Source organism: Panthera tigris, chromosome B3 (assembly GCF_018350195.1).
Source record: "Panthera tigris isolate Pti1 chromosome B3, P.tigris_Pti1_mat1.1, whole genome shotgun sequence".
Lineage (NCBI taxonomy): Eukaryota > Metazoa > Chordata > Mammalia > Carnivora > Felidae > Panthera > Panthera tigris.
This window is the reverse complement of record NC_056665.1, coordinates 143,854,880-143,871,472: the sequence shown is the minus strand read 5'-3', so window position 1 is coordinate 143,871,472 and position 16,593 is coordinate 143,854,880. Positions and strand designations below refer to the sequence as shown.

The 16,593-nt window shown below is 57.6% G+C and overlaps 1 protein-coding gene across 10 annotated transcripts in view; it reads right to left on the bottom strand.

Annotated features, from left to right (window-relative positions):
• Positions 1-5,015: 5,015 nt before the first annotated feature.
• TRAF3 (TNF receptor associated factor 3) overlaps positions 5,016-16,593 on the bottom strand; it is a 132,483-nt gene continuing 120,905 nt past the window's right edge. For all 10 annotated transcript variants that reach the window (XM_042990631.1, XM_042990639.1, XM_042990630.1 and 7 more), the window contains 2 exons: positions 11,887-12,061; positions 5,016-10,996 (listed from right to left, as the gene is read on the bottom strand). In XM_042990631.1, coding sequence (XP_042846565.1) covers positions 10,425-10,996; positions 11,887-12,061 — 747 coding nt within the window. In that variant the 3' untranslated portion in view covers positions 5,016-10,424. The remainder of the gene's footprint in view (positions 10,997-11,886; positions 12,062-16,593) is intronic.

The window sequence follows — 16,593 nt, the reverse complement described above, 5'->3', positions numbered from 1 at the left end:
CGGTGGGCGTGGCTAAAGAGGTGGAGGACCGGGAACAACCAGAGGGAGCCCCGAGTTCGAGTACGCTCTGGGCGGTGCCGGCCCTGCCCGGAGGCGTCGGCCCCCAGCCCAGCCTGGGATGAGGAGGGGGTCTCCCAGGCCCCGGACTTTCGCCTTGTCTGCCTGTTGGGCTGACAGGACGCTCCGTCCCGGGGGGAAGCCCTCGCCAGGAACAAAGGGGTGTTTGGGGTCGTATCCATTCTGCCCCTTGTCTTGCTTCTGCCGGGAGGCAGTTCTGTTGACTAGGCCTTCTTGGGGCTCCAGCAGAGTGTCTGGCTCTGCCCGCCTCACCTCCTCCCACCACCCTACCTGTGGCTCTCAAGGCAGAGAGCTTGGAGGCGCTCTCCTCCCAAGCTGGGGGCTCCTTTCTCCCAACTGAGAAAGTGAACTGCTTTGAGGGCAAGGCCCGAGAGAGGCTCTAGAGGGTGGGGTGGTTGGGTCTTGGGGACCCGGAACTTTCTGACCTCCTTGGGCAGGCCACGTCCAGAGACATTGTTCTGTCTGAAGAGGGCGGCAAGACTCCCTGGCAATCAGAGAAACTTCCTGGAAGAGGTGGCATTAAAACAGGATGAGGTCACAGCTGTAGCCACAGTGTGAAGGTGGCAGAACAGGATGAGTTGGGGCAGGTGGGCCGTGAGACCCTGAAGGGGGCATCCTTGCCAGTGGCTGACGTGGGTCCAGATATCAGAGGGTGACCTGGATAGGAGCCCATGCTGAGGCAGGAGACAGGCACCAGCCCTGCCTGGCCCAGCGTTGCCAGGAGTCCCTGCCACCTCAGGAGTGCAGACACGATACGAGGAGCGGCTGAACCCTGGCACAGGTGCCCTGTGTTCACAGAAGGCCCCAAGCTGCACGCACAGGTGCCCTGGGTACCCCGGTACACATGTGGGCACACACTTCGGTCAGGAGCTCTGTGGGAAGTAGCAGAAGGACAAAGTCCGAAAGTGAGTTTCTGCCAATAATCAGGAAATGCCATGAAGCGGCTGCTTCAGGCAAGGTTGGATCCAGGGGCTCTCCAAGCTCTCAGTCTCTGTGTCTGTCTGCGGGTCTCAGTCTCACTCTGTTTCGGCTTGGCTGCCCTGGCTGTTGGTTTCCCTCTATGCACAACCTTCCCGTGGCAGGAAAGGTGGCCCCCAGGACAGCTGGACCCCACACCTCTCTGACTAGGCCGCTGGGCATGGCTCAGTGAGGTCTCTGATTGGTTCCTGTTTCCAACTGTGCCCCAATCGCACGGTGCAGGGTTGCCGTGCTCCGACTGGCCATCTCAGCCCCCACCTAGTGTGAGGGCATTGTGAGTGACAGCCCTGCTCCCCCGCCCCAGGGTGGGGGGACAGATCCCCCGTGGTCCCCACCCAGACTTGCAGAACCTTGGGGATCACCCCTTTCCACTGTCCTGCCCCCCTACCTTCTCTACAGCTCTGTGGGGTGGATCAGCCCAAGGACAGTCCCCAGCTCCTTCCCCTTCACCTTTGTCCCTGATTTGCTGTGTGACCTCAGGTAGGCTCCTGCACATCTCTGGGCCTTAGTGTCCCTCTGGAGGGACTGAGGCTCCAGCGTGCTTGGTTCTCTTCCTGCGCAGGGAGAGGAGCCGGGGTGGGGGGTGGGGGGATGGTGGGAGGATGAACAGCAGCCCCTCTTGGCAGGGCTCCTCCTGTCCCTCCGGTCTCCGCATGAAGTCACCTCTGCGGACAGGCCATCTCCTCCCCACTGCAGCATCCTCCGTGAAGTGCCCCCGGGGCCCACGCGGTACCGTGGGAGCACAGGAGCTGCTCCTGGGAGGAAGGGATGGCCCATGCTCCTCCCAGGGCCGGCTGGTCACCCCCGGGCCCTGCAGTCCTGCACAGACCCCTGCCAGACTCTGGCCCTGGAGGGCCCCTCATCCTCGACCCTGCCGAACTCCAGATTTCTCTCGGCCTTTCGTCTGCGCACACACTCGGTGCCAGGCCTGTAGCAGGGGCTGGGGTGCGGCCTTCCCGGATCTGCCGCTGGCCGGGGGGGAGGCAGGGGTGCATGAAGGACGCGCCACAGCCATCTGAGCAGGGCTCTGAGCAGCCAGAGCGTCGGGGACAGTGAGGGGGCAGGCCTCCGTGAGAAGGTGTGTGACCCCCCACCCCACCCAGCTGCCTGTAAAGGCCCAACAGGCTAAGGTCACCACAGGGTGTGCCTCCTGCCAGGCTGGTGGCCACCACTGGCTCAGACCACATGTCCCCCCCCCCTGCCCCCCCCACCACAAGAGTGCTTTCACAGACTCCCTCGCATGCTCTCCCCGCCAGGATGCTGGCCTCTGGTCCTCAGACCCGGCTGCCAGCCCAGCCCCCTCAGTGCCCTGGGGGGCCTCTGAGCTCTGCTTTCCTCCAACGTCAGCCCTGAGGTCCAGGGGTCCACTGGGGAGCAAGGCAGGGGGTCGTAGGCTTGGGGACATTCAAAACTGCCCCTGCGCCTCTAACTCCTTATCCAGCCCCCGAGGAACATGCCGGATGCCTCCGGGCAGCCCCGCGGCACTTACAGGTCCCAGCCGGCCCTCCACGGTGCCCTTGGACCTCCTCCGCGGACTTCCGTTCTCCCAGTGGCGGTGGTGTTTTTCACGGATCTCTTTGGTTCAGGATTTAGCTTCTGCAGCTGTCCGTTTTCAGGAAACTGGAAACACTCGCTCTTCACGACAAGCAAGCGCATCTCCAGGCCTTCGCCCGTCCGGTTCCGGTACCGTCCCTCAGGTCAGTGGGCGGGTCCAAGCACCAAGGTGAACCTCAGTCACGGAAGACCAGCAAAGTGCAGGGAGGGCTCCGGGGACGGGCCCCTCTCCAGACCTTGATCTTCTCACTAAAGACAGATCCTCAGAGAACGCAGGCGCACGGTGGACTCCGGCATCTTTGCAGGTTTGGTCCTCGGCTCCTGTGGGATGTCGCTGCCTCCGCGAGCAGGTCGATACCAACAGTGGCAGAGCCGGCAGCACGGGGAGGCCTGCACACATTCCTGCACCCTGGCTTGGCACGAGTTCCTAGCTGGCCCTGCAGAGGTCTTGGTTGGAGGGGTTCAGAACAGAGCGGCCCCACCCCGGCCCCCTGAGCCGAGGGAGGCAGCCCCCGGGTCACCAGGAACCGCTCGGTCCCTCCTCTCCTGGACCAAGCCTCCCAGGTCGCTGGGCGAGCAGGGCTGTCCCCAGTGTTGACTCGAGGACCAAAGCCAAGGCCGTGGGCCGGTCTGACGTGCTCCTACACCGTCAGTCCTGGCTGAGGTCTGGGTTCAGGTAGGGGAGCTGCTCCGAGCACCCCATTTCTCATCACACCCGCCCTCTGCTGCTGGACAGCGGCCCAGATCTGCGGCCGCCTCTGCCCAATGTCCCCACCGGCGCCTCCGGCCCAGGTGCAACCAGCAGGGGGTGCTCTTCTCCTGGGGTTTATTGCCCACTTCCCTTCCTGTAGGACTCCAAAAGTTTCCAAAAGGCTGAAAGCCAAGGATCCAGTTCTGAAATCCCAGCTGAGCCACCCCCTCCGAAGGAGCTGGAAAACCCCAAGCACACATGGCCTTGCAGCTGCTGCTTTATGCCTCGGGCATCCCAGCCCACAGAACTGTCCACACCGTGTCCCCGGGCCAGGAGGTGGGTCAGGGCTGTCCTCGGGGCTCCCACGGTGCCGCTCAGCGTCCCTGCTGTGGTTGCGACCCCGGTGGGAGCCCAAGGCTGAGCACCAGAGACACGGTTGGGGCGCAAGCCCTTCACCACAGGGTGGGGTGAACTGGGACCCTCCAGGCAGAGGGAGGCGGTGCAGGAACCTACATTAGGAAGGGCCGGGGTGGGGGAGGGCCCTGGACTCCCCACTGTGTGTATCACCCTGGCTCTGAGGGCATAGGGTGGGGAGGACTCCCCCCCCCCCCCCAGTTGAGGGACAGCAGGAACAGTGTGACCAGAGAGCCTGTGTGGGACCCTGGATGGGGCCACCTTCCTGCTGCCCACAGTGCTAGTGGCCCAGGGGGGCGCAGTGGTGACATGTGGGGGAGCAGGGCAGTGGGGGAGGGGCTGGGCGGTTCCCAGGGACTTTGCACTGGTGCCGGAAAGCAGCTTCCACACGGATAATTTGGGGGTGCCCACACGGGCTTCCTGCCCCTGGGCCTGATCCATAGAACCACCTAGAGAAATGCTGAGCTGGGAGGAGGTCCTTCTGGCCCTCCAACCCCAACACTCCTATGAGCAGCTGCTAGAACTTGTCACCTGGAGCCCCTACAAGCACCTGTGAAGGTCAGCGCTGGTACAGTTTTGTTTCTTGGTTTTTGTTTTTTCTAAGCGTGGAGCCCAGCGCAGGGCTTGAACTCACGACCCTGAGATCAAGACTTGCACTGAGATCAAGAATCAGATGCTTAACCAGCTGAGCCACCCAGGTGCCCCTGGTACAGCTTTTTAATAACCACGTTCTAGAAAGGAGAGATGCTGTCCTTCCATGACAGATGAGGAAACGGAGGCTCCAAGAGCACAAAGGCCCACAGCCGATGAAGTGGTGGACCCGGGGCCAGGGGACACCAGGTCTGGGGCCCCTCCACCATTCCAGATGCCGGGGCACCGGCCTGGCAGGAGAGTGAGGGCCACCTCCCCTGCTCTGGACCAGGCCACAGACTTGAGAGAGAGGCTGCCGGGCGTCCCAGCCTCCGGGACTCGCCGAGGTCAGAGCCACTGCCTCGCAGGGGAGGCCAGGAAGCCACGGGCAGGAACGGCTCCACAGTCTGCAGGGTCTAGTGCAAACCAAGCATACGAGACCCCTTCTGCACACGTTAAGAACTTGAGGATGGTGACGGCAGAGGACTGAGCCAAGTGTGGGCCCTTCTGAGTGTGGGGCTGGGTGAGCACATGGGTCACTGCCAAGGCCACTTCTGAGAGAAGAGCCTGGGAGGCCCCACGGAGGCGGGGGGGGGGGGGAGGGCCCCCACACCCCAAGCCCAGGGCTCTGCCTGTGGAGATGGCGGAAAGAGAAACCAGGACTCCTTAGTCAGATTTATTTTCCTCTAATCAGACAGTTGAGCATTTCCAAGTTTTGCATTCTACACTCTTACAAACTTTAGTTATTAGCATCAGAAACACAAAAACATCGCAAGACCTCAAAACACAAATAAATACCAAATAAAACCACACACAATATACAGTAAACAAAAATATAAAACATAATAATGCTATCAGAAAACCAGACATGTTGTTAATTCACATGAACAACATGATTATTGCTGAGCAATAACTTATACTGTCTTTTTGTTGTTTTTTTTTTTAGAAGAGCAGAAAAACAGGACGTGAATCACTGGTCACAATCACTTGGAGTGTCAAGATGGGGCCTCACAGCGAGCGGTTACTACAGACGGCAATTTTTAAAACAGGCGGGTTAAAAATACAGAGTCAAATGAGAGATTGGCCTTCTTTGGTCTTTGTTTTTGGGTAACAGAACTGGACGAAGAGGTGCGCCGTCAGGGAGATTGCGGCTCTAACAACGTCACACAATTGTCTACACGGGTTCACACACTTCTGTGATCACAGATGCTATTCTATAGGTAATTCTTGTAGAAATCCTTGGAAATAATGCCGGCGTTTGTGTTTACCAATTAAGTCAGTTTGCTGTTGAAGGTTATCTTACTTGTCTAATGGGGGACTGAGTTATAAAAACCAATCACCACTAACGGCAGGAGTGGCACAGCCATCCCGGACTTGACCCTCTTCCAATGCGACAGTTCGCGAGACTCAAGATGCAGCAGCGGAAATGAAAGGCAAGCACTGCTCGGCGCCACCAGGGCCTCCCCACACCAGACCGGCCACTTCCGCGCACGTGGGCCACGGGAGGCCAGGGGGCAGCACCCCCGGGGACCCCCACCCCCCGCTGGCCCCGGCTCCCCGGTGACGGCCTGCCCCGCCCGGCCAGACAGTACCGACGACCAGGTCACCTGCCGACACCGGAGCCACACACGGCCCTCACCCGACTTCGGCCCCAGTGGACATAATTCTATTTTGGAGAAAATAAAGCTGTCGGGATTTGCAAATGGAAGACAGAACCATGGTCTCGGGCTGACAGGCAGATTTGGGCGACAGACCCCTCATTCACCTCCCACACGCTCACAAAAGGAAGGGGCTCCCCCCGGCTCTCCTCCGCACTCTGAGAAAGGTCTGGACCAGAAGGAAGAAAACAGTATTGAACAGCTCTGCTGACCCAGAGAAGAGGGACTTCCCTTGGAGGGCTGAGGTTTGGGCACGAGGTCCCAGGAGGAGTGCGGCTCCTGACCGGCCCCGTGAACGCTGGCGGAGAGGCCGGGAGCCAGACACGTCCGTGATGGGCACAGAAGGACAGTGTCCCCCCTCATTCACGCACAGAGTAGGGAGGTGGTGTGCACCCCCCGGGATGTGAGTTGGGGGCGGGTGGGTTCTGCCACTCTGCCCACCTCCCTTGGGCAGACAAAGAAATGACCCACCACGGGAACCTGCCGTGTTTAAGGGTCTGTCCAGACACCCCGTCCCCTGCTGGCTGCAGGATGCCAGGCCTGCCACCGGTGGCCATGACACTGCCTGCTGATGACAGCTGCAGGCCTCACCTGGGACATGTGGCCCCAGCGTGGGTGGCCAAGGACCCCGCCTCACCAAGGTGGGCCGCAGTGGTACAGGGGAAGCCTCGGGGGCATCGGCTCTGCCAGAGAGCCCCCTGGAATCTGGGCAGCATCTGAAGGGCCTGGTGGGGGTGGCCGCCACGGAGGACAGGCTTCCTGTACTCCACGGCCCTCTGGGGTCACAAGGCGAGGAAAAACTGGATCGGGCAGGAAAAGAAAGGCGCATCTGGGCCGAGAGCTCCCTTGCTCTACCTGCTGCCTCGCAAAGGCTGCTCCGGGAGGAGGCTGTGAATTGGGGCCACAACAGTGGCCCCCACGAGGCCTTCCCTGTCCACCTGCACAGCGACCCACCCTCAGGGGGTCAGCGCTACCCTCTTGTAGGACAGGTCTTAGAAGAACAATTTGCGAGCGTTCCTGTCTCCTCTGTGTTACCTATGAACCTAGGACACTGAAAAACCGAACTTCTAGAAGAGGCCCAGGTGAGGGGACTCCAGCCTCCCCGGGGCCGGTCTAATCCCCAAGAGCCAAATGCCACTCCGCCACTCAAAGACTCCCAGCCTCTTGGGGCAGGCCCCTCACTCACGCCCACCACGCCGTGTGCTCCCCAGCAGGTGCCCACCCATCACCGACAAGCCCAGCCCCGGGCCGCCAGCCCCCCAGCAGCCTCCATGGTCCGCGCAGGAGTGAGCGGCACGCGTCCAGAGAACCACACGAGGCAAGCAGAGACAGTGAGTTGTCTTCATTTCCGGCACGAGGCTGACAGGGAAGCCGACTGGCTTGATTCACACGCAAGACTCGGTGGTGGTTTTTCTAAAGCGCTGGAACAGTTTTATCCCATGGGGAAATCTGTCACTTTTAGGAAACAGGAAAAGTACACCCAATACACGCCGCGTAGGACACCGTTCTCTTGTTGCTGGGACCCTGGGAAGCCGGGAGGGTTGGCCGCTCGGGGACCACAGCCGGAGGCCGGCGCCGGGCGGCGAGCACCAAACCGGGGCACCGAGGAGTCAGGATGGAAGCAATGCCAGGTGCGTCCCTCCGGGCAGGTCCTCACACTCGGGTCCTTCGGGAGGCCGCTCTCCGGACAAGTGCGCGAGAGGGAAGATGTGCACCAAACGGTGGCCGAAAGGCACACGACCCACCCCCCCCGCTGTCGCCAATTATTTTCAAGCCACAAGATGAGGCTTCTGCACATCCTCACCCCAGGGGATGGCGCCAGCTCCTGATGCCACGTCCTATGGGCTCCTCGGGAGGAGGCCCAAAGGGCCCGTCATCTCCCACTAGGAGCGTGTGTGGGAGGGGCGACTGGGAAAGCGCCCCCCACCGAGGGACAGATGCTTCCAGAAGTGATTCCAGGTAGCCCACCCCCAGAAGAATTTCAACCAGGAGAGGCAAAGAACTGTTGTTGTTGTTGTTGTTGTTGTTGTTGTTGTTGTTTTACCAGACCAAGAGGTTGCTTTTATCTCAAATGTGTTACTATTGTCCACACTCTTAGTGATGGGGGAGGACGCAGGCATGCCACAGGCATGTCCCCGCTGGTAACCCCTGGCCTCAGGAAAGCCACCTGAGGCCAGGCAGGAGGGGCTGCCAGGCGTCCTGTCTCCCCTGGGTCTCCGGGGTAGAACCAGGGCAAGGTCTGGAGGAGGTCGGGAACACCTTTGAGGGACAGCGGTCCCGCAGCACCCACGGGTAGTCCTTCCTCTCTGCACGGGGACTCACGACTCCTTCTGGACAGGACGGAGGAGGCGGACTGGCCCTCAAAGCAACGGGGGTGGGGGCAGGGTGGGGAAAGTAAAGGAGATGAATAGCCGAGCACTTAACTGCTAACGGGCGTGGCAGGTGCTTGGAACCGATGAGGTCACTTACGGAAGGGGACGGCGTGCGCTAGGAGGGCACTTCCAGCAGGCACTGGGGCGGAGGCACGCCCAGGGCAGATGGCAGCACCAGAGACACGGCGGGCCACCGGGCACCAGCCCAACCGTCCCCGCGTGAGCACGGGGGAGCCCAGAGGCAGGCAGTCTGAGGTGCGCGGCCCAGATGCGGTGGTTCACACACACTGGTTTAGCCCAAGGAGCACCCGTCACGTGTAGCACCCATCAGTGGTAAGAGCACCCAGAAGCGCGGCGCACAGCGGGGGGCGCAGGGAGGCAGGGCTCCGGCTTCTAGTCACAGTTGGACCATTGAAAGAAGGTAAACAGTGAGTGAGCTGAGAAGATGCCGTCTGGGCAGGCGCAGGCTGGGACGGTCCCCGGGCCACCCTTCCCGAGGGAGCGGTGGTTCCAGGACCCCGTCCGTCAGCCTGGGCAGGCCCCCCCGAGAGCGGCGGTCTCTGGAATGCTCAGAGGGTTCTGCTTCGTGGCGGGTGGGCGCCCACGGCCCAGGCGGGGACACGGAGAGGCGCGGTGGCTGCCCCGCTCCTGCCCTGGGGGTGGGACCGCGCCCGTGCTGGGACCAGGCGGCTCGCTCTGGGGGCCCAGAGACTTGGAATCTGTGATGACTGAGCAGTGGAGGCTCCAGAAGCGGAAGCTGAGCCTGGCTTCCTCAGCAGGCACGGGGCTGTCTGAGGGCCCTTGCAGAGGCAGGGGTCTAGTGGTCGAGAGGAACGCCGGGTCAAACTATCACCTTCTAGAGTTACAGTGAACACAAAGCCAGGGTCGAGAAGCAGCATGTCACATCTAAGGCACATAGACAGTATGCCACCACCTCTATGCAAAGATGTCGCCTTTGGAGATCGTTAACAGAATGCAGCAATGTGACAGGATGAAGAAAAACACACCTGCTGTGGCCTCCTTCAGCACGAGCCACCTGCCCACCCCCGGACCCTGGACGCCGAAGGCCAGAGTTGTCAGCAACAGAGAGCGTGTCTGAATACGTGGGGCAGAATTTTAAAAGCCTACAGGATTTTGTTTAGAACTCCAAAGTTCAACAAATGCCCTATTTTAGGGTGAAAACAATTATAAATCTGAAAATGATGCACAGCATCCATGAGCAGTTTCCCTTTCGTAATAATTTTGAAGTAGTGTCATTAACTACGACAGAGATTGAAGGTTACATTTCTAACGAGAAATACAGCAGGTTGAGTATGCTCTTTCCTATCACAAGTGATAACCAGCGTTTGATAGTTTACATTTTCTGCCAAGAAATATCAGTCTATCAACGTTTTAAAACAAAATGTCTGCAGTAACAATTATCTTAGAACTTCAAATTAAAAAATGATTCTGAATTCAGACTTCCAAAAAAGACCTAGGTGTACTTCAGGGTCTTCTGACAAACAAATTATTAAAACAGAGACCAGATGAGGCCTTAAAAATAGACAGTATACTATATTTGAAACAAGATTGCACTCTTGAATTTTAGAATATATTAGAATTGCATTATTATCTCATAAATTCTTCTTTTACTTAACATGCTGACATGTCCAGCTGTCCCCAGGTGTGTGCGTGTGCGTGTGCGTGTGTGTGTGTTTTCTTTTTTTGGTGTTCAAGTTTAAGGAAGAAAAAACCATGGTTCTTTTGTTTAGCATATATGTGTTCCACCTTAATTAACTAGATCTTTAAAAATGAAATGAAAACCTTCTCTGACAGCAGTATCTATCACGTTGGAGGATAAATAATTCTTCAGAGTGGAGCTGCTAGTCTATTAGAAAACATGTCGGGTGTGTCCTCACACGCGGCTCCTCCCGCCGGCCCGCGGCCACCTTCTGCTGCTTCCTCCGTTCCACAAGGTCCTTTTCTGAGCGCGAGGACCTCGGTGGAGACAGCCGGTTCAAACCCCCCAGAGGAGTTGCCTTCTGCTCAACCCACCTCCCCAGTGACTTGTCAGGGGTCAGGCAGATCCGAAGTATCCACTATGACTTTAATAAAAATGGTATCATCTTTAATATATGTCCCGTTTTCTAGCACAGTTTGGGCCACAAACACCGGGCAGCCGGAGGCGATATTCATCTCCCCGGTGGGTTTCTTGAAGCTGCTGCTGTTGGGGTCCGGCTTGAACGCGTCTCCCAGGTGACGCCGAGAGGACCCCTGATCCATCAGCATGAGTGTCACTTTCTGCTTGAACGGCCAAGGAAGCAGGGCATCGTATTCTCCACGCATGATGACAAAAAACAGCGACAGATGCGTCCCCTTGCCCATGCCATCCCCGTTCAGGTAGACCCTGGCACACATCTTATAGCCAAAATAGCCCGTGTAGAAAGGCTGGCTGTAAAGGGACAGGGTCTTCCCCATGACGGCTTCCTGCTTCCGCCGCTTGTAATCTCGGATCTTCCAGATCAATACGCCATTGTAGCTGGCGGTCTCCAGAACCTGGAAGCGCAGATCCATGTCGGCCAGGCGGATGTCGTGGACGCTCAGCATCTGGTCGTGCCGGCTCAGCTGGGACTCCAGCAAGCCTGCCGCGGGTGAGGACAGATGGGGTGAAGGAGGCCTGTGAGTGTCAGGAAGGCTCGGGAGCCCCGTTCCCGCCAGCACCGGCACTAAATGAAATGGCTTTGGGGGCGAGGACCGGCACCTTCACGTGTCCTGAAACACGGGCCTCAGGCCCCTGCCTTGCTGGCCCCCAACACCCACGGCCACAGCCCGCTGGGATGCAACACCGGGGGTCACGGGGCCTTGTGCGGCGCAGGGCACGTCGCTGCGGCGCCTTCCCTCCGGCAAGGCACCCTCAGGGCCCCGTGGGGGCAGGGACAGGCCACCCTCTTGCTCAAGTCCCCCTGACTTCCGGCCTGATGCTTGGAGTCACCTGTACCCTGAGTGGCCTCTCCCCATGTCACTCCCGGTCCTCCGCTTAACCCAGGGGGTTCGGGGGCACAACCTCAGTCCCTCTGCACCAGTAACCCCGGTCACGCAAACATTCCGAATATTCGCTCGGTCCCCAAAGCAGCTTCTAGATCTCAGAAACGCGCCGGCTGAGCGCGCCACCAAGTCTCCTGCCTCACCCGCTGGTCGCTTCTGTCCCCTGGGCCTGACAGCACAGCTGGGAACCCCCCACCATAGCAAGGTGTCCACCCCGCACCCACTCTCTACCGCGCTGGCATCACACGGAGGGGGCGTGTCTACGCAGCACACATTTCTCTCACGAAGGCCTCTCTGGCTGGAGGGCATCGCACCTCTGCACGAGTAGCATCTCACCGGAAATCGCTGCTCGAAGGTGGCGCGTGCCTAACGCACCTCCCGCACCAGCTCAAGCCCCCAGACCTGGCCGGGCTCCCAGCGGTGGACTGGGACGCGTGCCGCCCCCTGGACCCATCCCACCCCCCTGCTCCTGCCCCGCTGCCCTCACCTGTGTTCCGAGCCGCCTGCCCGGCGCTTTTGTCCACACTCTCCAGCTCGGTCACTCGGTTCTGGAGGGATTCCACGCTGCTCTTCATGCTGTCCGCTTCTTCCCAGTTCTGCCGGAACGGGCGGATCTCTTTGTCAAGCTCTTTCAATTTCTCCGCCTGGCTGTCTATTACCCGCTTCCAAATCAAAGGCATCAGAAGGCAAAATGCAGTTAGAACTCTCTGAAGACGCTATGCCACCGCCATCGGACACCGGCTGGTTAGGAAGAGCGGCCAGCCCAGAGCTGCGCGGATGAGCCCGTGCCAGCTCTCACACGGGCACCTCACCTGTCACCCACACCCATCTCAGGGGACACAAGTGCCGTGGATCCCCGTCCCAGAGGAGGGGACCGAGGCACAGGGGCCCCACACCACTCTGTCGCAGGGTCTCAAGTTCAGGACATTGGAGGCTGTGGGAAGGTCCCCGTTTCCTAAAGGGCCAAGCCACGTGCAGGGGCCAACGTGAGTCTCCTCGGAGGCTGCCTGGCACGGGGCAGGAGGGGCCGCCCTGTCTCCGTGGCGGGGGCTGCCCTCCACCCCCTGCACCGGGCTCACTGTGGCCCCTGGGGACAGAAACACTACTGACAGACACGTGACTGTTGACACAGACGCTGCATTTTATGCTATCTTAAATCATTCAGAAAGCCTTTTTTTTTTTTTCCCCCAGAAACACATAGACATTTTAACAGTAAGCAGTGGGATGAGACCCGCCAGCTACGGCAACCCAGCCTATTTTCCAGGACTGGCACACCCACCTGCTGGATGAAGGGTTTTCCCTTCCGAAAAGGATCTGCGTTGTTTTGAAATGAAGCTGGGAAGGCTGGGGGGTTTGGCCCCCTGTGTGGAGCCGCAGGCCGCACAGGGGAGAGCCCCGGGCCTGCCGAGTTCACTTCTCCTTTCGGAAGCCTATTTTTAAACATGGAGTTTCAGCACCTTTGCTGGCTGTTAATAACCACCAAGGAGCAAACATGGTAGGTCTGGTTACTTTTTTGGGGCAGAAGGTTCGGTATTATTCTTCCTCTTCTTTCCAAGAAAACCCGGTATTAGCCAACTTTTAAAAAGCGAAGATGACTTCTATAAAAAACACCCCTGCCCACACTGATGTCACTTATTTCTCTATGTGTGTCTGGAAGCATATTCACTTATTTATTTTTTAAAGTGTATTTATTTTGAGAGAGAGCAGGAGAGGGGCAGAGAGAGGGGGAGGCCAAGAATCCCAAGCAGGCTTCACGCCATCAGTGTGGAGCCCCAAGCTGGGCTTGAACTAACAAATCACGAGATCACGACCTGAGCCAAAATCAGAAGTTGAACACTTAACTGACTGAGCCACCCGGGGGCCTCCGGAGGCACATTTGAAACGAAGTCTGTTTTCTGGGGACAAGACTCCGACATCAGGACGCCCGAACCCATAATGTATTTCTGATGAGAATCTGCAGTGGCTGTCACGCCCTCTACCCACGGAGAGTGTAAGCTCGGCTAACGTGGGTCCTAGAGAGTTTAAGAGGGGAGCTCATGAAAACCTGTGCAATCGACGGTGGTCCTGAGGGATGCCATTGCGTAACCTGGTGGACATGGGTGGACACGAGCGGCGGAGTGGCTTGGGATGAGCCACGCGTCACCTCTCCGCCTCGTGGCCCCGAGGTAAGAAGGGGGTGACGCCGCGGTGCCTCCCTCCCAAGGCGGAGGATGTGCTCGTGGTGATGTCAGGAACGAAACCGCAGTGTGAAATGAGGGCTGCCGTAGGGGCACGGCCCGGACTAGAGCTCAGGGACGCAGAGTTGGCTGGCGGGGGCGGGAGAGAACACGTGCACACACAGGCACGCACACGCACACGTACGTGCGCACACGCAGGGCTCTACCGAGTCACTTGAAAGGAGCTCCACGCACACAGCAAGGGAACATGTGCTGTTTTTAAACAGGCCCCTCCTCTGCATAAATGGCACGGTGTCGCTCGTCTAAACCAAAGTCTAGAGTGCAGCCAATGTGATTTCACTCTCGAGGAGTGGTCTACACAGCCGCTGCCACGTTTCTGTAAGAACAAATCCTGAACGCAGGTGAGAACAAGAGTCTGGGAGCGAGAGACGGCACAGGTTGCAGGCTTGTAAACAAATCCTAACCGAGAGAGCTGCTGTCAGAGCATCAATTCATCAGTGTCAGGCACTGTGCACTCGAGGGCTTAAGCCACCGTCTCTCTTCCTGTCACTTGCACCATGGGGTCACCGGGACCTACGCACCAAACACTGTGCAAACAGGATGGTGCGGGTGGCACTTGGGGGCCAGGCGGGCAGTGTGCCACACGGCTTTGCTCCTGCCCCCGGGGCTCATCTAGTCTCTGCCAACAACAGGCCAAGGATTCAGCTGACATCTAGGTGGCCTTTTTTCGTTAAGAAAAACAGGTTCTTTGGGGCTCCTGGGTGGCTCAGTCAGTTGTGCGTCTGACTGCGGCTCAGGTCATGGTCTCACGGCTCGTGAGTTCGAGCCCCGTGTCGGGCTTTGTGCTGACAGCTCGGAGCCTGGAGCCCGCTTCGCATTCTGTGTCGCCCTCTCTCTCTGCCCCTAACCCACTCACATTCTGTCTCTGTCTCTCTCAAAAATAAATAAATAAACATTAAAAAAATTTTTTTAAAGAAAAACAGGTTCTTTAAAAAGTAAAATATTAGGAAATTGCCTTTCCTGGGTCAGCAAAAGCAAACACACTCTTAAATTCCACTCCTTTTAACCAACATCCGTATATATCTGCGGCCCTCAGGAACTCTGCACTCCATGTGTCCCACCGTATTTGGGGTTTTAGGTCTAATGGAGAATCATACAAGGAAGGAGAGGACACAGAGACTAACATGTCTGTCATCACCGTGGTGGTCCAATGCATAGGGCTGGGGGAGCACTGAGGAGAGCAGGGGTAGGGGAAGGGACGGGTTCTGATGTGAGGAAGGAAATGACGAGAGGTGCACCTGGGAGCCAGGCTCTGGATGAAGAGGTGGAGAAGGCTCTGGAAGGGCTGGAGGGAAGGGCCCCTGGGCCAAACATGCTTCACAGAGAGTCAAGGCCTCCAGGGCTCCAGCCAGAGGCCTTCCACCCACAGTCACAGAAGACTGTCAGCCCAGCCTATCTGTCAGGCCGGCCCCACCGTGAAGCAAAGGTGAGCTTCCGACTCCCAAAGCATTGCCCGGCTAGACGCAGAAGCCACTGGGGGAAATGCTGGACCATCCCAAGGACGTTTCAGTCCTCGGTGACTTGTCCCTGGCACTTAATGAGATTAGGCATTTCGAGCCCCGTGTGATCTGAGTCCCTTCCTCTCAGTATAGTCTATTTTCCTCCATGCTTCTCCCTCCATGGAGAGTGCCCGCCTACTTAGGACCAGTCGGGGCACCACCCGCATGACCGCTCGGCCCCCACTGCTCTGCACTCCGGCAACCTGGTTCCCCCCTTTCTTTTGGACTTAGGTCTCAGCCGTTTATGAAATCACAAAAGTGTTAAAATATAAATCACACACGGCGGAATGACTAAATTCTACGAAAAAGTAAATTAAATTCAAACTTCTCACGTTGGAAGGGGGGAAATGGAGAGGATGCATGTGATAACATCGGAGGGTTCAGACAAGTGTCCCCGTGACCCCTCTGTGCACATCCTAATTTTATCTGGTCGTAAAAGATGACGTATAAATGACCCCACTACTTATTCACTCTTTCTTCTGTCGGTGATATTTTTAACAGGTGATTTTCTAGCATAACGTGAACTTTCGTGTCCTTTCCACGCCGCTCTATGCACCCCAGGGCAGCCGCCAAGCTGCTGGCAGCCAGGATGCGAGTGGGGCCATGTAGGTGAGTGTGGCCTCTGGACATTCTGAATATTTCCATGGGCACTCTGCAAAATGCCAGGGACCGCCAGCAGGAGGCTTGTTGGTGTTTTATGTGACGTGCTTTTTTGGCTTGATTCAATACCAATGACTTCTAACACAACCTATTATTCCAAACACTGTGTTTTTCCTCAACTCTGGACAACCGCAACGTTTTAACAAAAACGAAATTCATGTAATAAATCTCTCTGCAACTTAAGCCACTGTGACTAACCTCTGCTGTTAAAGTGGGAGGAAAGCTATCCTCAAAGATGCTGTGACCCTGAGCTACTAGAAATATTTCACCTTCCAGTTAAGAGGGAAACACACCTAAGTAAAAACACTGAAAAGCCATTTTGGAAACGTAGGTGTGTATATGATGCGCGTGGGGATTAGTCTAACAAACGTATACTGCGAGTAAGCTGACGTACAGAGAAGATCTACAAAATGATACGCTAACAGGGGCCCATGTTGAGAACAGAAGGGAGGAGCAGCATTCTGACCAGGCCTCTTTACACGATCACCCGTTTCTGGCGAAGGCTGACATGTCTGTTCTGAGGTACGCGTGGATCGCTATCGTCAAACAGTGTGGGGAGAGTGTGTGTGCCTCTAGAAGATTCATAACAAAACAGATTGGCTCTGCTTCACCTTAGGAAGTGAAACTTCACGCAAAACTGCTCAGGAACAATATGAAATCTTAAATAATTTTTTGAAACACGGGCTTGAAGTCTTACTTCACCAGCAGTGACTCAAAGGCACAGAAGAGAGGCCTGGGGCTTGTGGTCCAGGGAAAAGGGGGGCGGGGGAAGAAAGAGTGGCCTGTGCCTTTCTCGAG